At 43.1% G+C, this 26,269-nt stretch overlaps 1 protein-coding gene across 6 annotated transcripts in view; it reads right to left on the reverse strand.

The window, feature by feature from the left end:
• The window catches only part of dzank1 (double zinc ribbon and ankyrin repeat domains 1), a 131,901-nt gene extending 109,177 nt beyond the window's left edge, over positions 1 to 22,724 (reverse strand). For 4 of the 6 annotated variants that reach the window (XR_005941732.1, XM_041177442.1, XM_041177476.1 and 1 more), the window contains exons 1-5: positions 22,641 to 22,724; positions 19,995 to 20,122; positions 14,198 to 14,351; positions 9,999 to 10,128; positions 5,083 to 5,182 (exon numbers count right to left, since the gene is read on the reverse strand). Coding sequence is in view for 5 of the 6 variants with exons in the window: in XM_041177442.1 (XP_041033376.1) it covers positions 5,083 to 5,182; positions 9,999 to 10,128; positions 14,198 to 14,351; positions 19,995 to 20,103 (493 nt within the window). In the remaining variant the exon portion in view is untranslated. Of the gene's footprint in view, positions 1 to 5,082; positions 5,183 to 9,998; positions 10,129 to 14,197; positions 14,352 to 19,994; positions 20,123 to 21,671; positions 21,805 to 22,457; positions 22,537 to 22,640 lie in introns of those variants that run through there. The other 2 variants (XM_041177458.1, XM_041177450.1) reach the window with 2 other exon arrangements.
• Positions 22,725 to 26,269: the final 3,545 nt, after the last annotated feature.

Consider the following 26,269-nt stretch of genomic DNA (forward strand, 5'->3'; position numbering starts at 1 on the left):
CTTCAGTACTTTCCAGGCTCCTACCATTCATAGTGTAATCCCTTGCCTTGTTAGCCCCAACCAAGTGCATTACTTCACACTTTTTCGGGTTGAATTCTATTTGCCACTGCTCTGCCCACCTGACCAGTCCATTGATATCCTCCTGCAGTTTACGGCTATCCTCCTCACTATTTACCACCCTACCAATTTTCGTGTCATCCACGAACTTCTTGATCATACCCCCTACATTTAAGTCCAAATCATTTATGTATACCACAAGCAGCAAGGGCCCCAACACCGAGCCCTGCGGAACCCCAGTCTTCCTGTCATAGAAACATCCCTCCACCATCACCCTCTGCTTCCTGCCTCTCAGCCAATTTTGGATGCAACGTGCCGCTTTGCCTTGGGTCCCATGGGCTCTTACTTTCTTGACCAATCTGCCATGAGGGACCTTATCAAAAGCCTTGCTAAAGTCCATGTAGACTACATCAAATGCATTACCCTCATCAATGCTTCTTGGTTACCTCCTCAAATAATTCGATCAAATTCGTCAAACACGACCTTCCCTTAACAAATCCATGCTGATTATCCCTGATTAATCCGTGCCTCTCCAAGTACAGATATATTCTGTCCCTCAGAATTCTTTCTAGTAACTTCCCCGCCACCGAGGTTAGACTAACTGGCCTGTAACTTCCTGTCTATTCCTGCGTCGTCCTTTTCCATTGTGAAGACCGACGCAAAGTATTCACTGAGGACTGTACCCACATCTTCTGGGTCCACACACAGATTACCTCTATGATCCCTAATTGGCCCTACTCTTTCCCTAGTTATTCTCTTGCACTATATATATTATTATTGGCCAAGGCATCGGGGAGAATTCCCTGCTCTTCTTCAAAATAATACTGTGGGAATTTGAGATGGCAGAGAGAACCTTAGTTTCTGTGTCTAGCATCAATTTCTACCTGTTACGGTGATAAAACCTAATTCTACCTCATGACCACCTCAGTCGACCAACACCTCCCACTGACTCTAAACTGTCAGGCTGCTCATCCAATATCCAGTACTGGATGAGCAGAAATTTCCTCCAGCTAAATATTGGGAAGACTGAAGTCATTGTGTTTTGTTCCTCCACAAACTTTATTCTCTAGCCACTAACTCCACCGCACTCCCTGGCAACTGTGAGGCTGAACCAGGCCATTTGCAATCTTGGTGTCATAATTAACCCTGAGACAAGCTTCCAACCACATATCCAACAATTACTAAGACCAGCTCTTTCCACCTCAGTAACGTCACCTGACTCCACCTCTGCCTCAATTCATATGCTACTGAAGTCTTCATCCATGCCTTCGATACCGCTAGAAAATTATTTCAATTCTCTCCTGGCTGGCATCCCATGTTCTATAAACTTGAGGTCATGCAAACTCTGCTGCTCATGTCTTAACTCGCACCAAGTCCCATTTACCCATTGGCTCTCGGTTAAGCAGTGCCAAATTTTTTAAATTCTCATCCTTGTTTTTAAATCACTTAATAGCCTCACCCCCTCCTTATCTCTGTATTATCCACCAGCCTTACAACCCACCAAGATATTCTCTAATTCTGGGCTCTGCAGCATCCCTGGATTTCAATGCTCCGCCATTGATGGCCGTGTCTTTGGCTGCCAAAGCCCAAAGGTCTGGAATTCCCTCCCTAAATCTCTCCACCTCTTTATGTCTTTTTCTTCCTTTAATGTACTCCTCAAAATTAGTCTCTTTAACCAGGATTTTAGTCACCTGCCCTAATATCTCTTTATAGGAACCCAGGAACAAGAGAAGGCCATTCAGCCCATCGAGCCTGCTCCGCTATTCAATACTATCATGGCTGATCGAACACTTCAGTGCCTTTTACCCACACTATCCCCACAATTCTTTACGTTAATGTTAATCAGGAATCTATCAATCTCTACCTTAAACATACTCAATGACTGAGCTTCCACGGCCCTCTGGGGTAGAGAATTCCAAAGATCCACAACCCTCTGAGTAAAGAAATTTCTCCTCATCTCGGTCCTTAATGGTTTTCCCCTTATTTTGAAATTGTGTCCCCTGGTTCTAGACTCCCCAACCAGGGGAAATATCTTACCTGCATCTACCCTGTCTATTCCTTTAAGTATATTGTAGGTTTCAATGAGATCACCTCTCATTCTTCGAAACTCTAGAGAATACAGGCCCAGTGTGCCCAACCTCTCTTCATAAGACAGTACCTGCCATCACCAGAACAAGTTGGTGAACCTTCGTCACACTCCTTCTACAGCAATAATATCCTTTCTGAGGTAAGAGGACCAAAACTGCACACAGTACTCCAGGTGCAGTGTAACTAAGCTTCCATACAATTGAAGCAACACTTCACTACTCCTGTACTCCAATCCTCTTGCGACAAAGGCTAACATTTCATTAGCCTTCCTAATTGCCTGCTGCACCTGCATGTTAGCTTTCAGTGATTTATGGACAAGGACACCCAGGTCCCTTTGTACATCTACACTTTCTAATCTCTTACAATTTAGGAAATACTCTGCACTTCTGTTCCTTCTACCAAAGTGGATATCCTCACTTTTTCCCACATTATATTCCATCTGCCATGCTCTTGTCCACTCACTAAGCCTGTCCAAATCCTCCTGTAGCCGCTTTACATCTTCCTCACAACACACACTCCCGCCTAGCTTCTTATCAACCGCGAATTTGGAAATATTACATTTTGTCCCCACATCCAAATCATTGATATAAGTATTGATCCTTGTGGTTCCCCACTAGTCACAGCCTGCCAATGTGAGAATGACCTATTTATTCCTACTCTCTGTTTTCTGCCTATTAGCCAATCCTTAATCCATGCCAGTATATTGCCTCCTATCCTATGTGCTTTTATTTTGTTAATCAACCTCCTGTGGGGGACTTTATTCAAAAGCCTTCTGAAAATCCAAGTATACTACATCCATCGACTCTCCTTTACCAATTTTGTTAGAAACATCCTCAAAAAAGTCCAACAAGTTCGTCAAACCACTCCCATTCGCAAATCCATGCTGACTCTGCCCAATCAGATCATGATTATCTAAGTATCCATTTATCACATCCTTTATAACAGATTCTAACATTTTCCCTACTACTGATGTAAGGCTAACAGATCTGTAGTTCCCTGTTTTCTCTCTCTCTCCCTTCTTAAATAGTGGATTGGCATTTGCTACCTTCCAATCTTCAGAAACCATTCCAAAATCGATGGAATTTTGGAAAATGATCACCAATGTATCTACTATCTCTATAGCTACCTCTTTCAACACCCTGGGATGCAGAATATCAGGTCCTGGGGACTTATCAACTTTCAGACCCATTAATTTCTCCAATTTAACCTTCTTATTTATACTAATTTCCTTCAACTCCTCATTCTCCCTGTTCCCCTGGATCTCTAAATCTGGGAGATTTCCTGTATCTTCCTCAGCGAAAACAGACACAGAGTAACCATTTAGCTTCTCTGCCATTTCTCTATTCCCCATTATGAATTCTCCTGACTCTGCCTGTAATGGACCCGCATTCGCCTCAGCCGAACGCTTCCTTTTTTCATACCAATAGCTTTTACAGTCCATTTTTACGTTTTTTTGCTAGATTGCATTCATATTCTATTCTCCCTTTCTTTACCAGTTTCTTGGTCTTCCTTTACTGTATTCTAAAAACATACGAATCCTCAGGGTTACTACGACTTCTGGCTTTATCTGGCTCAATATCAAATTTTGTTATATAATGCTCCTGTTAAAGGGGCTTTATAAACTCAAGTTAGCGCTACTGTTAAATGATTCGAACAAAAGGGAGCATTTTCAATAGTCCAGCACTGTTTTATGAGGAGGTGGTGGCATAGACAATGTCATTGGCAGCTGGTGGAATTTGAATTCAATTAAAAAGTCTGGAATTAAAAGCTAGTCAATGGGAATTAGGGGGAAAACTTTCCACTGGTTGGAATTATACCTGGCATAAAGGAAGATGGTTGTGGGTTTGGAGGTCAATCGTCTCAGCTCCAAGACATCACTGCAGGAGTTCCTCAGGGTAGTATCCTAGGCCCAACCATCTTCAACTGTTTTATTAATAACTTCCCTCCATCATAAGGTCAGAAGTGGGGATGTTCGCTGATGATTGCACAATGTTCAGCACCACTCACGACTCCTCACATACTGAAGCAGTCCATGCCTGTGTGCAGCAAGACCTGGACAATATTCAGGCTTGGGCTGATAAGTGGCAAGTAATATTTGTGCCACACGAGTGCCAGGCAATGACCATCTCCAGCAAGAGAGAATCTAACCATCTCCCCATGACATTCAATGGCATTACTACTGCTGAATCCTCCACTATCAACATCATGGGGGGTTACCATTGACCAGAAACTGAACTGGACCAACCACATAAATACTGTGGCTACAAAAGCAGATCAGAGGCTGGGAATTCTGCAGAGAGTAACTCACCTCCTGACTCCCCAAAGCCTGTCCACCATTTACAAGGCACAATCAGGAGTGTGATGGAATACTCCCCACTTGCCTGGATGAATGCAGCTCCCACAACATTCAAGAAGTCGACATCATCCAGACAAAACAGCCCGCTTGATTGGCACCCCATCCACCACAATAAATATTCACTCTCTCCATCACAGGCACACACAGTGGCAGCAGTATGTACTATCTACAAGGTGCACTGCAGCAACTCACCAAAACTCCTTCAACAACATCTTCCAAACCCACAATCACTACCACCTAGAAGGATAAAGGCAACAGATGCATGGGAACACCACCATCTGCAAGTTCCCCTCCAAGCTACACACCATCCTGACTTGGAACTATATTGCCATACCTTCACTGTTGCTGTGTCAAAATCCTGGGACTCCCTTCCTATCAGCACAATGGGTGTTCCTACAACACATAGACTGCAGTGGTTCAAGAAGGCAGCTCACCACCGCATTCTCAAGGGCAATTAGGAATGGGCAATAAATGCTGGCCTATGAACGAATAAAAAAAACTCCCTCAATGCTGAAGTCATATAAACTAGCATGTAAAAGAGCTCTGCAAGATTAAACCATCAAATTCCTGAAATTGCTTACCAGGAATTTTTTGTATTGTCTCTTCCCAGGCATGCTTGCTTTCCTTGTTCAGAGTTGTACTGAATGTGGCTGTGTGGGGTCCCAACCCCTCTAGAGTCTCCTAAAACAATAAGATCATTTGTTAAAAGATATACTTGGTGCAAGGTTAAGATACAACTTGCCTGTGCAGAAAGGTGACTCAAATTTTGTGAAATGAATAGTCTATGGTGACCACCTGAAAGTGATAATTCATTGCTGGGGTACGGTTCTGTAACTGACTGCAAAAGTTTGCTCAAATGACCAAGCTCCATGTCTTAGCATAGAGAAAGAGTTTTTGCATGCAACTCAACCAACATAGTGGGTTCGTATTCAGTCCTCACCTTCCGTCCTTGAGGATAACCTATTTGGAGCAGGAATGCAGCCTGTGTCCAGGTATCCTATGGCTAAGGGCAGAGCTTTAATGGCCTAACTGACATCAGCATGCTCACCACATAGCCATAGCTCAGTGGTAGCACTCTCGTCTGAGTCAGAAAGTCAAAGGTTCAAATCCCACATCAGCAACTTGAGCAAATAATTCAGGCTGACACTGCAGTGTGGTACTATGGAAGTGCTGCACTTTTGGAAGTGCCACCTTTCAAATGAGACATTAAATCAGTCTGTGGACAAAAAAAATCCTACAAGTTATTTTTCAAAGAACAACAGGAGAGTTTCCTCATTATCTTGGCCAATATTTATCCTTCAACCAACATCAAAAGTATATTAACTGGTCATTATGAAAGTTGAGAGAGAGAAAAAAAACACAGGAAATTATAGACATGTTAGCCTAACAATGGTTGTGGAGAAAGGAGCTATTGGAAACTATAATTAAGGACAGAATAATTGAACGCTAAGAAAAATTTGAGCTGATTAGTAAGATTTGTAAAGCCCTGCCTCCACACTTGCTAATCTGTTACTTTTGACTTTTTCCAATTGTGATGAATGGCCTGCAAACTAAAAAGCTAACTCTGTTCCTCTCCCCATGCATCTGCTGCAGTTGTCCTTACAGGTGGTAAAGAGATAGGGTTTGGAAGGTGCTATTGAAGGAGCCTTGGTAAATTGCTGCAGTGCGTTTTGTAGATGGTACACACTGCTGCAACGATGGAGGGAGTGAATGCTTAAGGTGGTGGATGAATGTCAATCAAGTGGGCAGCTTTTTTATAAACTGTGTTGAGCTTCTTGAATGTTATTGGGGTTGTACCCAACCAGGCAAGAAGTAAGCATTCCATCACATTCCTGACTTGTGGCTTGTAGATGGTGGAATGCCTTTGTGTTTCTCGCTGCAGAGTTCCCAGCTTCTGACTTGATCTTGTAGTCATTGCATCTATGTGGCTGGTCCAGTTAAGTTTCTGGTCAACAAGAGAGAATCTAACCATCGTCCCTTGACATTCAATAGCATTACCACTGCTGAATCTCCCACTATCAACATCCTGGGGGTTACCAATACCCAGAAACTGAACCAGACTAGCCATAAAAATACTGTAGCTACAAAAGCAGGTCAAAGGCTAGGAATCCTTTTTTTTATTCAATCACGGGATGTGGGCTTCGCTGGTTGGGCCAGCATTTATTGGCCATCCCTAGTAGCCCTTGAGAAGGTGGTGCTGAGCTGGCTTCTTGAACTGCTACAGTCCATGTTGTATAGGTACATCCACAATGCTGTTAGGGAGGCAGTTCCAGGATTTTGACCCAGCGGCAGTGAAGGAATGGCAACATACTTCCAAGTCAGAATGGTGAGTGACTTGGAGGGGAACTTCTAGGTGGTGGTGTTCCCATCTATCTGCTGCCCTTGTCCTTCTAGATGCTAGTGGTTGTGGGATTGGAAAGTGCTGTCGAAGGAGCCTTGGTGAATTCCTGCAGTGCATCTTGTAGATGGTACACACTGCTGCTACTGTGCGTCAGTGGTGGTGGGAGTGAATGTTTGTGGAAGGGGTGCCAATCAAACCGGCTGCTTTGTCCTGGACAGTGTCAAGCTTCTTGAGTGTTGTGATAGCTGCACTCATCCAGTCAAGTGGGGAGTATTCCATCACACTCCTTATTTGTGCCTTGTAGATGGTGGTCAGGCATTGGAGAGTCAGCAGGTGAGTTACTCCTCGCACAATTCCTAGCCTCAAACTTGCTCTTGTAACCATAGTATTTATATGGCTAATCCGGTTCAGTTTCTGGTCAATGGTAACCCCCAAGATGTTGATAGTGGGGGATTCAGTGATGGTAATGCCATTGAACATCAAGGGGTGATAGTTGGATTCTCTCTTTCCTGGCGCTTGTGTGGCGTGAATGTTATTTGCCACTTGTCAGCCCAAGCCTGGATATTGTCCAGGTCTTGCTGCATTTGGACATGGACTGATTCGATGAGTAACTCACTTCCTGTCTCACCAAAGCTTGTCCACCATTTACAGGGCACTTGTCAGGAATGTGATGGAATACTTCCCACTTAACTGGATGAGTGCAGCTCCAACAACATTCAAGAAGCTTGACACCTTCCAAGAAAAAGCAGCCCGCTTGATCGGCACCCCTTCCACAAACAGTTACTCCCTCCACCACCAACAAACAGTGGCTGCAGTATGTACATCTGCAAGATGCACTGCAGAAGCTCACCAAGGCTCCTTAGGCATCACCTTCCAAACCCACGAACACTATCATCTAGAAGGACAAGGGCAGCAGATACATGGGAACACCACCACCTGGAAGGTCCCCTCCAAGCCACTCGCCACCCTGACTTGGAAATGTATCACCGTTCCTTGACTGTCGCTGGGTCAAAATCCTGGAACTCCCTCCCTATCAGCACTGTGGGTGTACCAACATCATAGGGACTCATGCAGTTCAAGAGGGCAGCTCAGCACCACCTTCTCAAGGGCAATTAGGGATGGGCAATAAATTCTAGGCTAGTCAGTGACACCCACATCCTGTGAATGAATTTTAAAAATGTCGATGCCCAACTTTTGGTCAAAAGATTCGAACCCTTCCTACTTAGCACCCACTCGCCGCCTCTTCCGCAGGCCAATTCTCTCCCTCTTGCTGACTCTCTCTCTCGACACTTCCCTGTCAGATTCTCTCTCTTGCCGCTTCCCTGCCTCTCTCGTTCAGCGCTTCCCTGCCAGACTCTCTCTCCCCTCACCGCTTTTCTGCCAGACTCTCTCTCTCTCTCACTGACTCTCTCTCCCGCCACTTTCCTGCCCGATTCTCTCACTCTCTATTGCCGCTTTCCTGCCTGACTCTCTCTCATTGCATTCCTGCCAGACTCTCTTACTCTCTCACCGCTTCCCTGCCACTCTCTGTCTCACCGTTTTCCTGCCCGACTGTTCCTCTCTTGCTGCTTCTCTGCCCGACACTCTCTCACTCACCACTATCCTGCCAGACTCTCTCTATCCCGCTGCTTGCCTGCCAGACTCTATCTCGCCGCTATCCTGCCAGACTCTATCTTGCTGCTTACCTGCCAGAGTCTCTTTATCTCACCGCTATCCTGCCAGACTCTCTCACTGCTTCACTTCTTTCCAAAATGGCGCCAATCGGGTCATGCACATTCCGTCAGCCCTGGTGTCTGACGCACATGTAACCATTGGGACAGTGTCAATATCAGCACTTCCACACTGGAAATGGGAGGGTAGCAAATGAGCATTGTACAGCTACCATCAAAACATAAGCATAGATGAGCAGAGAGTTTGGATTCTCATTGAATCTTCAACCTTGTAAATATTTTGTAGTTTGTAGCTTAAATTGGAATATGGCAATGAGTGTGGTTTCCCCCTTGTCATACCCAAAAACATGCATGGATTTAACCACTTCGAAAATATTACTCGTGTATAAGTTGACCCCTTACTTTTTGCCTAAAAATTTGGTTTCAAAAACTCGACTTTTACACAATTACATATGGTAATCATTTTAGGTCCAAAATCAATAAATTTTTGCTAGTCAAGAGTATTAATGGATGTCGAGCCACAGCGAGTAGAGTTAGGACACAGATCAACTGTGATCTCATTAAATTGTGGTATAAGCTCAAGTAAAGATCAGTCTACTTTGCTCCACTGTGTTCCTAATCTGTTGTTAATACTGCACACACATACCTACCTAATCTTAGAAACACATTACAGAAATCAAATCAGCATTGTATACAGAGTGTTTATGGTTTTGGTTGAACTGATCATTTGATTAAATCTTCTGGATTCAACTTTAAAAAATTGATAAAAACAAAAAACTGCAGATGCTGGAAATCCATAACAAAAACAGACTTACCTGGAAAAACTCAGCAGGTCCAGCAGCATCGGCGGAGAAGAAAAGAGTTGACGTTTCGAGTCCTCATGAGGTTCTGTTGAAGGGTCATGAGGACTCGAAACGTCAACTCTTTTCTTCTCCGCCAATGCTGCTGGACCTGCTGAGTTTTTCCAGGTAATTCTGTTTTTGTTTTAAAAAATTGATGTTTTCCATGCTTAACTCTCTTTCTATGATCTCCATTATTAAAGATATTGGAATTGTTATAGTAGTCTTTTTCCACACAAGGGGCAGAGGAATTTTCCCACAAAAGGCTGATGATATTGGATCAATTGAAATTTTCAAGACTCTTGTTCAGTAAGGCAGGGAGAAATGGAGCTGAGACACAGCTCAGCCATGGCCTTACAGAATAGTGGAACAGATTCAAGGGACTGAATGGCCTATTCCTGTTCCTATGTTCCGATATTGCAGGCTGTTAGATTTAGTAATTATACAGCTTTCTGTATACTACCTTCATCATTACATTAAGGATGTGGACAAACAGGGAGCCAACGTTAGAAGAATCTCTCACAGATTATTCTTAGATTCCCACAAAAAATCAATTAATTTCTATGAACCTGTTCAGGAATACCCAATTCTCACTCCAGCACTTGGAACATGCAACCTACCTACCGTACACTACTACACCCACTCACCTGTCTGGAAAGCTCCTTTGCATAATCTTGCAGAAAATTCTGATCATCATCTTCCAATACCTCCACTGTATTGAGCTGTACATACTCCACAAGAAACACCTTGGTCACCACACCACTCTCTCGGCCATCTCTAATAGTCAACAGAAATTTTGCAGATGACACAAAACTTGGAAAAGTAGTATGCTGTGAAAAGCATAGAACCAGACTTCAGGAGGACAGACACACGGCAGATGTAATTTAATGCAGAGAAGTATAAAATAATACATTTTGACAGGAAGAGGAGGAGCAATATAAACAAAACTATACAATTTCAAAAAGAATGCACAGGGAGGTGTGGGAGTTTCCAAATACAGATCTTTGAATGTGACAGCACAAGCTGAGAAAGGTTAAAAGTGCATACAGGATCCTGGACTTTATAAATAGAGGCAGAGTACATAATCAAGGAAGTTACACTAGGAGTAGAATCTTCCACTCCAGGACTAAGTCCCTTGACGGGAATAGGAAGTCGGAGGGACGCCAGCGAGAGTGCGTAGCAGGTAAACCCACCAAATCACACAATGTTTAGCTAATTAATTATGTAGCCATGAGGTTCACATAGAATCTCGTGGCATGATCAGGCAGGAAGTTGGCTGCCCCCGATGTCGTGTCCAGGTACCATATTTAAAAGACACCCAGACAGCTATTCACTCACTGTTCCAGGGCCTTTGGAGACCGTGAAAATGTCGAGAAGACAACAAGCTTTGGCCCCTGGTTCAGTGATGCCTCCCTGGAAACTCTCCTCTTGGCCGTTGAGGAAAGGTGGTAGGTCTTCTTTCCAAGGGATGGCCACAGGAGGGTCTCCTGTCTGACCATAGTAGCCTGGGAGGGGATTGCCAGGACAGTCGGTGCCTGTGTACACCAAAGGAGGACCGTCCTGCAGTGTAATGATCTCATCTGCTTCACTTGGGTAAGTCAAACTTCTACTCACTCCAAACTCACGTCAGCACTAAACTTCTAGTATTCTGTCATGGGACATGGCTAAGCCAGCATTTTTGTTGTCCATGCCTAATCGCCCTTGAGAAGGTGGTGGTGAGCTGCCTTATTGAACCGCTGCAGTCCATTTGATATGGAGACTCCTACAGTGCTGTTAGGGAGGGGCTTCCAGGATTTTGACCCAGTGATAGTGAAGCAACAGCCATGCAGTTCCAAGTCAGGATGGTGTATGGCTTGGAGGGGAATTGCAGGCGGTGATGTTCCCATGCACCTGCTGCCCTTGTCCTTCTAGGTGGTACAGGTAGCAGCTTTGGAAGGTGCTATCAAAAGAGCCGGTGAATTGCTGCAGTGCATCTTGACGATGGTACACATGGCCGCCACTGTGCGTCGGTGATGGAGGGAGTAGATGTTAAAGTGGTGAATGGGGTGCCAATCAAGTAGGCTGTTTGGTCCTGGATGGTGTCCAGCTCTTCAGTGTTCTTTGAACTGCACTCATCCAGGCAAGTAGAGAGTATTCCATCACATTCCTAACTTATATCTTATAGGTAGTGCTTAGGCTTTGGAGACTCAGGAGGTGAGTTAGTAGCCACAGAAATCCCAGTCTCTGACCTGCTCTTTCATCCAACATGCTCAGACTCAATCCACCTGTCTTTATACAGAAGATAGCCTACAACAGGAGAGAGGGAGAGAAGATGGGAGGTGGAATGCTGGAGCTGAGAAACCTCACATAATTTGAGCAGCAGAGCTGGCAGGAGAGGCCGAGGGCTAGGTCAGCCTCTACCAACCATCTAGTGAGGAAACATGAATAATCCAGACAACCTTGGAACATCAAGGCGATTGATGAGTGCCAAGTTTGAGCCAGCCTAGTCAGTCAATTCTCTCCTCCCTCCATTCTAGGTGCCAGCAAGAAGAGGCTGAGGCCAGCCTCAGCATCTGAAGTCAGCCCCAGCCCACAGGAGACCTTGGAAGAGGACGACTTCTCAACAGTACAACTGTCACAGCATTCACCTACATCCTTCACCAGCCCAGAGACACACGCCTTGGAGGGTCATATATCTAGGGCCCTTGTCACACAGGTCTATTCCCCAGGGAGGATGGAGGTTTGCAGTCGCGACTTGGCTGCCATTCCCCTCCCTCCCTTACCTCCTTCTTCCCTAACTCCTCCAAGAGCAAATAGCCAATGGCTAAGAGTGAACGGCAGCTCTACACCTTGCTGGGATCTTGTTATTGAGAGACCCTCTGGGCCAGACCAGCTGCCATGTGGCCTTTGCCAAATGATGAGGAATAGCAAATAGAAAGCTCTCATAAAGTCTCCACAAGTTTATTAGGGTTTCCTCTTAGTTGTCCAGTTGTGCTGACCTTTAACTCCAACCATTTGAGCAGGCCCCGCACCACCTAACGATGTTTTGCACTTGAACATCGATGACAATGCCTTGGTCTGGAGCTGGCTCTGTCTCAGGATGGTGCGTGCTTCATTTCAAACTGTCTCCACCACCTTTTACGCTCCCCATCATTTACCAACATTCACAGATCACCATCGACCCTGCAAATGTCACCTTCGCTCTCCCCTCGATTAGCTTTGAATGTCCCCCAATCACCCTGGGCCCTATCATGGTCAATTTGGCCATGACTTCCCTCCCCACTGAGCCCAGTCACAGTTCCTATGCCCACCCTGATCCTCCCTATTCCTGTGATGCACGTTACCATCCTTGTCCCCCTCAATCACACCCCAGATGAGAACTATACCCGCCATATCAAGACCCTGACACTCCCATCCTAACACTTCCCACTTCTCCTTCTCACAGTTACCATCCCCTCAAATCACCAACACCCCCAGTTCTAACATTCCAGGATCCCAACATCGGCTCAACTGAACCCTCCCTCTGAAGCACTCTGGTCACACCCCACCTCCCTTCCCTTGCCTTTCCCACTCATGCCGTCTTTCCCCCCCACTTCATGCCTTCCTTACCTCTCTTGTTCTCATCCAGACACCTACCTCAGCTTTCATCTCCTCTGCCCTTCCCTTCTTTTCTTCAGGATCCCCCTTCTCCTCTGCACTCCCTCTTCATGTCTTGCACCCACCATCCTCCCAACTTCGTGTTTTGCACCCACTATCCCCCACTTCATGTCATGTACCCACCACCCCCCCACCTTCATGTCTTGCACCCACCATTCTCCACCTTTGTGTCTTGCATCCACCACACCCGCCCAACTTTGTGTTTTCTCTACGCACCATACGTGCAGCCAGCTCCAGTGGTGAAGACAGCTTCAACTCCATGCAAGAGCTTTAAAATTCTCCCTTGCTGGGTGCACGCCACAAATGTCCAGTCGGGTTTCAGAATGGTGCGAATTCCCGCTGGCGGGGTGGAAGATTTGACTGGGACACACGATTCCAGTCTGTTGTGCTTTTAATGAGCAGGCATGAGATGCAAAGTGGGTTCCCGCTAAGCTTCAGGTGGCTTCCACCATGAACATCAGGAGGGGATGATCCCGACCTAGTTTCCTGACGTCGGGAAACTGATTTTTCATTCCCCACCATATCTTCTGAAACGATTCCTGCTGATGGCGGGGGTGGGAGGGCAGACGGGCGGGGGGGAAGATTCCTCCCTAAGACTTTATAAATAACTGATTAAGCCGCAGCTGGAATCCCATTGTGAGCACCATATTTTAGGAAAGATGTCAAGGACTTGGAGAGGGTGCAGAGGAGATTTACTAGAAAGGTACTAGGAATGGGGGGGCTTCAGTTACATAAAAAGACTAGAGAAGCTGGGATAGTTCTCCTTAGAGAGCAGAGATGGTTGAGGAGATTTAATAAAGGTGTTCAAAATTCTGAAAGGTTTTGACATGGTAAATAGTGAGAAACCATTTTCACTGGCAGGAGGATAAGTAACCAGAAGAAACCAGAGGGAAATAATTGCAGAGGGGAATGAGGAGAATGCTTTCTGCAATGAATTGCTATGATCTGGAATACACTGACTGAAAGGGTGGTGGATGCTGATTCAATAATAATTTTGAAAAATAAATTGGATACATACTTCAAAAGGAAAAGGTTATAGGCCAGGGGAAAGAGCAGGAGAGTTAAATTAATTTGAAAGCTCTTATAAACAGCCAGCACGATGGGCCAGATGCCCTGTTTTGTGCTGTATGAATCTCTGATTTTTTTTGACCAGTAAAAAATACTCTCAAATGGATTTTTTTTTTCTTGTACAGACATTTGGGAGATTTACCTAGAAACAGCCAAAGCTTTAATAGTCCCTTTGCCTGCCTGCAATGTGAATGGTTTCTTGTACTTTAGGGTGGAGCTCTCCCCACAACTTGGTTTCTTCAAGAATTGAGGTCTGCTGCCATTTAATGTGTAGTAAATATCCACATCAGGGGTATCTGTCAAAGAGAAAGAATAAAATAAAAATGTCATCAAGGAGCTTGCCTTTGTTAGAAACCAATCCCCATAAGATGTTCTGCCTCTAATCATCTTCCACCTATATGAAGAGTAGAGAAGATGGGATTGTTCACCTTAGAGCAGGCTAAGGGGAGATTTAATAGCGATGTTCAAGTAAATAAGGAGAAACTGTTCCCACTGGCAGAAGTGTCAGTAGCCGGAAGGCACAGATTAAAGATAATTGACAAACAATCCAAAGGTGAGATGAGGATAATTGTATTTATACAGCAAGTTATTCTGATCTGGAATGCGCTGCTTGAAAATGTTGCAGAAGCAGATTCAATAGTAATGTTCAAAAGGGAATTGGAATAATTCTCTAAGGGGGAAAAATTGCAGAACTCTGTTGAAAGAGCGGGGGATTGCTCCTTCAAAAAGCCGGGACAGGCTGACTGGTTGGAAGGGCAAGGCAACCCTGAGTACAAACAAGTAGTGGGCTTATCATCATGGAAACAACTTCACTTTAACAATGGTGAAGTGCTAGAACTGCATCATTACAATGGGTATGGATAACATGATTTAAAGCCTAAACAGCTGTGCTGGTTGACCTTTCCTTGCAGGTGCTTATTTCACAGAAAGTAAGCTGCTCACACTGATCTATTCAGAGTAATTCGATCTGCTGTTTCCTGTATATAAAGAAGCATTTAAATGTATGCATATTGGCTGAAATTCAATATCTGAAAGCAACATTCCTGCTCTGATTTAATACTTTTTGCATATGTCAACATGCTGCGTACACCAATTTAATTTTTAAAAAATCTAATCCACTTTACCTCAAATGGAATATAATATGTTGAGTGATGAAGCTCTTGTTTTGAATGTTATTCTGTGGTCTGATTTTATTAGTACCATTTATATTTTGGAGTCAGAAACCAGCCCTAAACGGACACATCGCCTTATCTCCATGTGTCCTCTGATGGCCTAGCATCCAACTGTCCCTTTCATACATTGCACAGTGAGGAAATGAAAACATGACTAGTGCCAAAAAGTACTTTTTTCAGTGCCATCTATGGCTCAGTGGGGAACACTCTTACATTCAGTCAGACAATTGTGAATTCAAGTCCCGCTCCAGAAACTTGAGCACAAAACCCAATACAGTACTGGGCGAATGCTGCATTGTCAGACGTCTGTCTTTCAGATGAGATGTTAAACCGTGGCCCTGCCTGCAGTCTTAGGTGGATGTAAAAGATCACATGGTGCTATTTTGAAGAAGAGCAGTACAGTTTTCACAGTCAATGGCTATTCCTCAATCAAGAACACCAAAAGAAAACAAATTATCTGGTCGTTATCCTTTTTTTATTCTTTCATGGGATGTCAGCATCATGGGCAAGGCTAGCATTTGTTGCTCATCCTTAATTGCCCTTGAACTGAGTGGCTTGCTAGGCCATCAGAGGGCAGTTAATTGTCAACCACACTGCTGTGGGTCTGGAGTTACATATTGGCCAGACGAGGTAAGGATGGCACATTTCCTTTCTTATAGGACATTTGTGAACCAGATGGGTTTTTACAACAATCAATGATGGCTGTCATGTCACCATTAATAAGACTAGCTTTATATTCCAGATTTATTAATTGAATTTAAATTACAGCACCTGCCATTTGGGATTTGAACCCATGCCCCCAGAGCATGGAGCTCTGGATTACTAGTCCAGTGACGTTACCACTACACCACCATCCTCCACCTTATTTCAGGGACCTTGCTTGTGCAAAATGGCAGCTGTATTTATTTCCTCTATTACACTTCAAAACTATTTCATTGGCTATGAAACACTTTAGCATTTCCTGATATTATGAAAGGCAAATAAATGCAAGTTTTTCTTTATTTTTTCCAAGTGAAATCACTGCTGTTAGGTGAATAATTATAGTAGACATTTTGCATAGGACAACTTCTCATAAACAGCAAATGAGATTAAATAACTGACTAATCTGTTTATTTTCTGTTGTTTTGATTGACAGTAAGAGTATTGGCCAGCACCAGGTTAACTTCCGACTTATCTTTGAATAGTGTCAACAGATTGCAAACACCCACTAAGACAGTCAGACCTCAACTTAATGTCTCACATAATGGATGGCACCCCAATGGCAGGACTCTCAGTATGGCACTGAAATACCAGTTGAGGTTACATGCTCAATGCCGACTGCTGATCTTGAAAATACGCCCTTTCAGCTAAGAGGCGAGAAAGCAATCAATTGAGCAAAGCTGAGGCGATGACTTAGGGAGATTTATTTGTTGTTGATTTCCCTTTTTTGAACTGCAAATTAAAATTTGCAAGTGACAACCAAAATGAGACAGTGCCCTCTGATTCAGTTCTGTTTTGTATTTTGTTTCCTATGCCAGTGTTAGAGTATATTTGCTAGGGCAGATAGTATTAAAAATTTAAAAGACTTGTATTTAAACAGCGACTTTCACAACCTCAGAACTTCCCACTTTACAGTCAATTGAATACTTTTTGAAGTGGAATCACTGTTGTAATGTAGGAAACTGGGCAGCTAATTTACATATAGGAAGATCTCATAAACAGTGGTATGATAATGGCCAGATCAACTATTTTTTTAGGGTTTGGTTGAGCAATAAATATGAGCCAGGAGAACTCTCCCACTCTTCTTCAAAACAGTGGCATGGGATCTTTTACATCCCAATAGGTTTGAAGGGGCCTCAGTTTAACACCTCATCTGAAAGATGCCACCTCAATTTTGTGCTGGCAATCCAGTGGAGTGCCCCACACCATAAATATGAATGCATAACCCTGTGACTCAGGGGTGAGAGTTTTACCACTGAGCCACAGCTGACACCTTGTTTAATAAATATTCATGTTTACATTTCTGTGGGCAACTAATGAGCATTGTTAGCGGAACATATGTGAACATGCCAGACAGAAATGAAACTGTTGACCTGCACAGACAATGCAACCATCACTAGCTATTAATCTTTGTCATCAACTGCAGTTTGCATTCAGAAATGGCATAAGATAACAACAATTTAGATTTATATTAGGCAAGCATGCACTGATAAAGCAAAGCCAACACAGGTTTCTTAAAGGCAAATTGTGTTTGACTAACTCCCTTGATTTTTTTGATGAGGTAACAGAGAAGATGGGTGAGGGTAGAGCAGCTGATGTTTGATCAAGTAACACATATGAGGCTAGTTAGCAAAATTGAAGCCCATGAGATCAAAGGGCCAGTTGTAGCACGGATCCAGAAAAAAGGCTAAGGAACAGAAAACAAGGAGTTATGGTGAATAGCTGTTTTTTGAACCGGAGGAAGGAAACAGTGGAGTTTCCCAATGGTCAATACTTGGACCACTGCTGTCTTTGATATACATTAATGATTGGACCTGGGGGTACAAGGAATAAGATCAAAATCTGCAGAAGACATGAAAGTCAGAAATGTAGTAAACAGTGAGGACATAGACTGGCTGGTGGAATGGGTGGACACATGACAGGTAAAGTTCAATATGGACTTAAGTTTAATATGGAAATAAGGAGATACATTTTAGTAGGAAGAATGAGGAGAGGCAATAAATGCCAAATAGCACAACTTTAAAAGCAGTGCAAGAGGAGAGAGACCAGTGGGTACTTTTGCATAAATCTTTGAAGGTGCAGGATAATATAAAAACAAATAATAAAGTACATGGGCTCCTGGGCTTTATAAATAAAGATATAGGGCACAATTTTAACCCTGTGCAAGTGAGTGAGTTTTGAATGAGTTAAAATCTCACTCATACAGTACAAAAGCCAGGAAGTTCTGCTGAACCTATGTAAAACTCTAGTTCACCCCCAACTGGAGTTTTCTGTCCAATTCTGAGCACCACATTTTGGAAGGAAGGGTTTGGAAACGGGACAGAAGAGATTAACTCGAATGGTTCGAGGGATGAGGCACTACAGTTACAGACTAGAGAGGTACAGGTCAATCTTGAAGCAGAGAAAGCTAAGTGGATATTTGTAGGAGTTATTTACAATCATGAAGGGTTTAGACAAGAGTAAATAAAAATAAAGGTTTTCCAATTGCTGAAAGGTTGATAACCAGAAGGCACAGATTTAAGTTGACTTGCAAAAGAACCAGACATGAGGTAAACATTTTTTACTTAACAAGTGGTTAGGATTTGGAATTCACAGCATGATAGGGTGCAGATAAAGATTTAATAGTAGCCTGTAAAAGAAAATTGCATAAATACTTAAAAGAGAAAAAAATTGGAGGGGAGTGGAATTAATTGGATTACTCTATGAAAGACCCGGTGCAGGATTTATGGGTTGAATGGACTATTTCTATGCTGTACTATTTTATGTCTTTAATGCCGTAAAATATTTGAAGGCACTTCACAGAAACATAATCAGACAAAATTTGACACCGAGCCAAAGGACAAGATATCAGGACCCGTGACCAAAATCTGGGTCAAATAGATAAGTTTGTAAGAAATTGGGGTCTTGAATAAACAGGTATTTCAGTATTGTATAGAACATTTATAGGATTTTCAAAACAACATTGATTCTCTCTCTGGAAAAAGGATTTTTAAACACTTTGAGCACTAAACAGTCTTAGTTCAGGCTGCCATGTTGACATTCCTTGTGAACCCCCTTATCTATGCAAGTGTTTAGAAAGGGCCAGGATATGACCCTCAGCATGATGTAAACCAAAAAGTTGACCTCGAGCAGACTGATGCATGGGGGGGGGTGGGGGTGTAAACGGGGACGGACGACATCACCACCCTGACGTTTTGAGTACCTGTGCTGTGTCCAATGGTCAGAATAGTTTGAAAAGGCAATTGACACTGGGTAAGCTACCAGCCCCAAGATAAAGGGTGTATTAACAAGTGCTCAAGCACAGGGACCATGCCCCGGTGGGGTCATATACTGTTGAAGTCTTGGTGAGAGGTGCTGGCGAGGTCCTTCTGAGGTCCTGAGGTTGCAGGGCTTGTCGGTAGTTGCCTTCAGAATGGAGGAGGAGGAAGATGAGATCAACACATTCTGTGCCAACCATTTGTCCACCCTCTGGGATCAGTAAACTGCTCTGAACTGTTACGGATTGTATACTTTTTTTTCCTGTCTAACTGATTAATGAATCATATCTAAACTTTTGTTTCTTAATAAACTTAATAAACCATCTCAAAATTACTTCTGACTAGTCGACTGCCTATTTAGGTATCAGTGGCCCCGAACCCTGAAATCTTACAAGTTTTAAGGGAGGTCTTAAAGGAGGAAAGAGAGGCTGAGATAAAAACAGAAAATGCTGAAAAAGCTCAGCAGATCTGGCAGCATCTGTGGAAAGAGAAACAAAGATAACGTCTTGAGACCATGACTTTTCTTCAGTGCTGAGGCAGAGAGAATAATGAGGGAATTCCAGAGCTTATGGCCCAGGCAGCTGAAGGCGCAGCCATTATTGGTGCAGTGATGAAAACTGGGGAGCTGCAAGAGGCTAATAAGATCTCAGGATTTTAGGGCTGGAGAAGCTCAAAGAGATTGACTAAAGAAGTAGTGTCTTTTGCATCCGGAGGCAAGTATATTCCCTTGGTTAGATTACTGAAGTTTCTCCTCAAACATTCACAACATTAGAATCATTTCATGTAGTTAAGTAACCAGCCTTTTTCTTACCCGACTTGATTCCGATAAGAGTGTTGGTATCGATTTCACTCTTGGGTTTGCCAGGGAGAGGAACCCTAAGTGGGATGATTTGTGGGACTGCAATGGATCCGGCCGTCATTCCTCCAGAGGGGAACCACCTACAGGGAGAAACCAGAGACATAATTTGACAGGAGAATGAATCTGCCGAACAAGAATCAGTGACACCACCACAATTATTTTCAGTCAGAAAGCCAAGTTTAAGGGAACATAGCCTCAGGAGAGGACAAGGTCATGTAGGAAGCTGTTAATGGCAACATGACAGTCTCACAAACAAATCCTGAAACTCAAATAATTAAACCTATGAAAAATAAACCCAAAAACTGTAAATAATCCCAATAATTTACAACCAGTTGGGCTATTAATAATCATTTACTTAACTATTAATAATCCAGTTTCATAATTATTACAATAATTATATATAATAAACCTATTGGTTATTCATTACCCCAATAACACCAGTGATTATTCATAACCCAATGATTAGAAATAATACTGATTATTAATAATAAACCAAGCTATTGTTAGGATCCCAATGAGTACTTTTAACACAAATTATAAATAACTCAATAATTAATACCATAAATAATTTTACTGACCCAAGGACTTTTATTAACTCCGATATTAATAATAGTGATTATCAGTAACAATGTTGATTATGAATAACTTTAATGAATTAATAACTCAACAATCATTAATAATCCCAACGATTATCAGTAACAGAATTATTTACAACTAAGTGATTGCTAATAACACTATTGATTTTTCTTATTAATTCTCAGGATGTGATTACGTCAACATTTATCGTCCATCCTTCATTGCCCTTCAGAAGGTGATGGTGAGCTATCCTCTCGAGAACTGAATCTCGAAAGGTTAGAATGCTGGTGCAGCAAATAATTAGCAAAGCTAATAGAATGTTATTTATGTTGTTTATTGCAAGGATAATTGAATGCAAGAGTATTGAGGTTATGCTTCAGTTATACAGGGCATTGGTGAGACCACATCTGGAGTACTGTATACAGTATTGGTCTCCTTATTTAAGAAAAGATGTAAATGCATTAGAAGCAATCCAGAGAAGGTTGACTAGATTAATACCTGGAATGGGTGTGTTATCTTATGAGGAAAGGCTAAGCTTGTATCAGCTGGAGTTTAGAAGAGTAAGAGGTGACTTGATTGAAACATATAAGATCCTGAGGAGACTTGACAGGGTGAATGTGGAAAGGATGTTTCCTCTTGTGGGAGAATCTAGGACTTAGGGTCAGTCTCAAAATAAGGGGTCACCCATTTAGGACAGAGATAAGGAAAAAAATTATTTCAGAGGGTTATGGGAATTCTCTTCCTCAAACAGTGGTTGAGGCAGAGTCCTTGAATATATTTAAGGCAGAGGTGGAAAGATTCTTGATATGCCCGGGGAGGGGAAGGGCAGGGGGCGGGGGGGGGTTGCGCGGGGGTGTGGAGGGTTATTGGGGGTAAGCAGGGATGTAAGGTTAAAATCAGATCAGCCGTGATCTTATTGGTTGGCAGAGCAGTCTTGAGAGGCCGAGTGGCCTACTCCTGCTCCTAATTTGTATGTTCATGTGTAACTGAGTGGCTTACTAGGCCATTTCAGAGGCAATTAAAAGTCAACCATTTTTGTGTGTCTAGGCTCACCTATAAACTAGATTGGGGGTAAGAACAGCAGACTTCTTTCCCTAGTAGTAAAGACATTAGCAAGCCAGATGGGTGTATATGGTAATCCAATAGCTTCATTGTCACTATTACCCAGGCTAGTTTATTACTCCAGATTTATTTAATTAACTGAATTTAAATACCTGCCCTGGTGAGGTTTGAACTCAAGGGAAGGGTTTTAGGTTGGGACCTGACATTAGTGTCAAATGGGAGTCCTGATCCCACAATGCATCAGGAGCAGTTACCATGCAGTGATTTTCCCTGAACTGGCTAATCAGTAGCTGGAGGGCACATCTGCTGTCCAACCAAGGATGGCAGGTGGGCTCTTAGCCCTCCAACATGGAAAGGGTTGCAGGTAAGGGAGAAGGTGCCCCTATGTTGAGGCAAGTTTTCAGCAACTTTTAACATCTTCAACTAAAAAAAAGGCCACAGCTGCTGGGTGATTTATGACCTGTTTAGCAGAAAGGGCCACAAAGTCTGCTTGGAACATTACACAGCCCACCACCCTCCCCATGAGGTTCACCACTGGGAGGCTGCCTCCAGGCAGCTGGCCTGTTCCTGACAACACCGGGAGGGAGGAAGGGGTGGTGGCAGGGCCGTAAGCCAACTGGAAAATTCCCCTCAGCATCTGATAATTGGCCTTTCACTTACCTTAAATCGGCTACCTGCCACTCATGGGCAGGTAGCCCTTCTGCCCCCCCAAACCCACCTGCAAAAAAATGACCCGGGGGCTGGCTGGTGCCAGAAAGCACGAAATTAGGTGCCAACCTGCCTCTGGTCTGGTCCCTATGTTGGGGTGAAAAATCAGCCCCATGTCTGATTCATGAGTCTAGGCCTCTGGATTACTAGCACAATAACATCATCACTGCAACACCGTTCCTGTATAAATAATTAATAATTCGATGATTATTAATTGATTATATATTTGATATTTTATAATAATAACCCGACCCGCCAGTCCCAGCTATATCGCTCGCTCTCTCCTCCTGTTGCTTTGCGCAAACGCCTTAGCTTCGCTACCAACAACAACGGCACCACGCGGCTGCGGCTGCTCCAATTGGCCAGCCGTTGTACCCCGGCAACTGCCGAGACCAATCAAATCAACGCTTACGGCTACATTAGCAACCGCGCGCCTAGAAACAACACGTGCGCAGTCAGAGTTTTGGCCCAGGAGGGCGGTGAGAAGTTCCAGCGGCTGGAAGAGTGTGGTCTGGGGAAGGGAGGGAGAAATGGGGGGCCGGGGTCTGGCTTTTGTAACTAGTGATTCTATTTTTGTCCAAGGTTTACATTTAATTCTACCCCGTTAATTCTTTCCCTAACTTAGGCCACATGATAATACAACAGAAGTCAAGAATATACTGAATGCCTGAGATTCAGAGATGACCAGTATCCCACACCAATCTGATGAAGCATAGTGCCCTACTCTCAAAAGCTTTCCATAAACAGTGCAAAATATAATGTAGCTGCAGAGGACACATCAATTGGTCTGGTTATTTTTTTTTGAAAAATATACTTTATTCATAAAATACCTGAAAGAACATTACAAAACATTTCTAAATCACCATCACAAAAAGTGCAATCAGATTCAACTTTTACACATGGATCACGAGGTGCTTCAATACAATCAATGAATATTACAGTCATTTCAATATGGTCATTACTGACAGTGCAATGGTATCAACATACATCATGTTGCACTCTGAGGTGCTTCAATACAATTATAATACAATTAGTATTCAATGCATACATTCGTTGTGAGCCGTGCAGCCCGAGGAGTCTATACCTTTCCCAGTCCCTTGGTGCACTATGGCAGAACTTCTATTCTTCAACCTCCTCTGATGAAGGTGCTGACTCTTGCTGAGGATGCACATCTTCTGGATACCAGCTGCTCTCAAGCACTTCAAACAGGAGGTGGCAGTTCCTCACATCAGCCTTCTGAATGATTGTGGATAAATCAGTTAATAAGGTATGGCCGAGCACCCCTCCCTTCCTCAGCTGTGTCAGTTGACAAGCTTTCCAGCAAAAACCTGTGAACAAGTATCAAGTGCAATGGATTCTTGTTGCTTTTTTTTCAGTCATCCAGAAAGATTTGTATCCAACTCTTTTCACAACCCCAAGAAATCTCAACTTCACAGCCAATTAATTACCTTTCAAATAATGCTGTTATGTAGACAAATATGGCAGCTAATTAGTGCACAGCAAAGTCCCACAAAAATCAGAGGTGATTGACCAGTACTTTATTTTTGGTGGCGTTGATTGAGAGGATGAATGTTGGCCACAACATTGGGTAAATTCTCAATGAGTCTTCAAAAAGAGCTTGTGGCACTATTACATTTACCTGAACAGATAAATGAGGCTTGGGTTAAACTTTTTATCCAAGATATGCCATTTCTGACAATGTAATGCACGGTCGGCTGCAGAGGTGTGGTCCAGACAGTAGCAGTCTTGCCTCTGACAGAAGGTTATGGGTTCCAGGTTTTGTGCACAAAAACCAAAGCCAGCACTCCAAGTAGTACTGAGAGGGTGCTGCACTGTTAGAGCTGCCATCTTTCTGATGAAATGTTGAACCAAAGCCCAGTCTACCCTCTCAGGTGGACATAAAAGCTCCCATGGCATTATTGCAAGAAAAAGGTAGGGAATTTATCCTCTGTGTCCTTGCAAATATTTATCTCTCAATCAACAAACAGATTATCAGGTAATTAACACATTACTCTTTTTGAAACTTTGCTGTGTGCAAATTGGCTACTGTGTTTCGTACAACAGTGATTGCATTTCAAAAGTGCTTCAATGGCCATAAAGTTCTTGGGACAGTCTGAGGTTGTGAAAGGTGCTATATAAATCTTTCTTCTTGATAATGTCTCAACAGATGGTCTGTTTATTTAACACAGACAGGAATCAAAATTGGGATCTTCTGGTGTGTACAGCTCAGGACCACACACAGGCAGTCCAATCCCTCATCAATGAGCTCAGAGGCCACTTACATAGTGCTTCAGCACATTTGTGAACTGATCCATGCACAATAATCTCAGCGTTTACAGAAAAAAAAATCAAAATTCAAGAATTCCGGATAACTCTTTTCCGGGATATAAAAATGTAAATTCAGTTTTTAAACAGAATCATCCAATCGGGTATTAAAGAATCAGTTTGCTCTCTGACTGGACTACAAACATGGTGCACTGTGAGGAGGGATGTATTGTTTGAAAAACGGTATAAGTGTGAAGGTGAGTCAGTTAGGTGCAGGAATTGGAGGAGTGCACAAGTAAATTGAGGAATTGAAGGAGTGCACCTGTAATTGGGGGAGGCAGTAACAGCCTCAAATGGGGATGGTAGCCTAACTGCCCCATTAACACCAGCAATGCTGCCAGTTCCATTTTGTCAGAGTCCTATCTCTTGGTGTCCAAAGCACGCATCTGCTTCCAATGATAAGCCCCTTTTATTATAAAAAACAGGGCCTATGACGTAAATGGGATTCCAACTGCCTGGAACCAGTTGCTGCCTGCTCCTTGTACACTTTGACCAATTCCATGGGCGAAGGAACCAAAATTATTTTGTGGACTCCAGAGGAGCAGTAGTGCCACCAAGATTAATCTTGGTATTGCTGCATTGGGACCCATCCCCACTTTGCCTTGCTTTTGATCACCCCAGCCTGATCTTGAGACCTTAATCCGGTGAGCTGTACAGGACAACAGTTTGGCAACCCACAGTTTGCCTGCCAAAATTAAATGAGTCTGGAGCCTCAAAATTGCAAGGCAATTTTGGGCAGTCGACCAGAGCCAGTCAGCTGCCCAAAAGTCAAAACAGACCCCAAATATTTTTAGCAACTGATTGGTTAAACATTTACAACCTCATGTATTCAGGTCTAATTGAATTTCAATTCCGCAGCAGAGTATATTGTTTTAATATAATTGTAAAACAAGTGAAAACAAAGAACACTACAACTATATAATTTTATATAAAGGCAACAATTACATGAAGGGCATCTGTGAACAAGTTCTGGAGAATGCAGGACTGCGTTCATTCTCTTGATTCCTTTTTTTTCTGCGGTCACTCTACTCTTAAGGATCAGCAACAACAGAATAAACAAAAATAAGTATTCTCACTGCAACATAAAATTATTTTGTGTAACAGCTTGATTAAAATATTGTTATGTAATGTAAAAAAAACTTATGTGCCATTCTGTACTTGTGTTTGCTCTAATTACTGTTATCCTTAATATCTGACAAAGGGAAAACATACCGAGAAGCATCAAAACAAAGCGCATCCCATGACTGTAGATTCCAACCTGTCCCTTATACTTTGAAATTCCCTCCATATGGCAATTACATAGAATCTACTGCACAAGACAGGCCACTAAGCCCAACTGATCTCTGCCAACATTTGTACTCAACATAAGCCTCTTCCCACTCTGTCCCCGTATCCCTATATTCCATTGTGCCTCAGGTACACATCAAGTCTCCTCTTAAATTTATCAATGTTACCTGCTTCAATCACCCCATGTGGCATTAAGTCCCACATTCTTAGAATTTGCATGGTAAAGAAATTCCTCTAAATTCTCTATTTGATCTGTAAGTGGCTACCTT

This window comes from Carcharodon carcharias, chromosome 2, assembly GCF_017639515.1.
Source record: "Carcharodon carcharias isolate sCarCar2 chromosome 2, sCarCar2.pri, whole genome shotgun sequence".
Classification (NCBI taxonomy): domain Eukaryota; kingdom Metazoa; phylum Chordata; class Chondrichthyes; order Lamniformes; family Lamnidae; genus Carcharodon; species Carcharodon carcharias.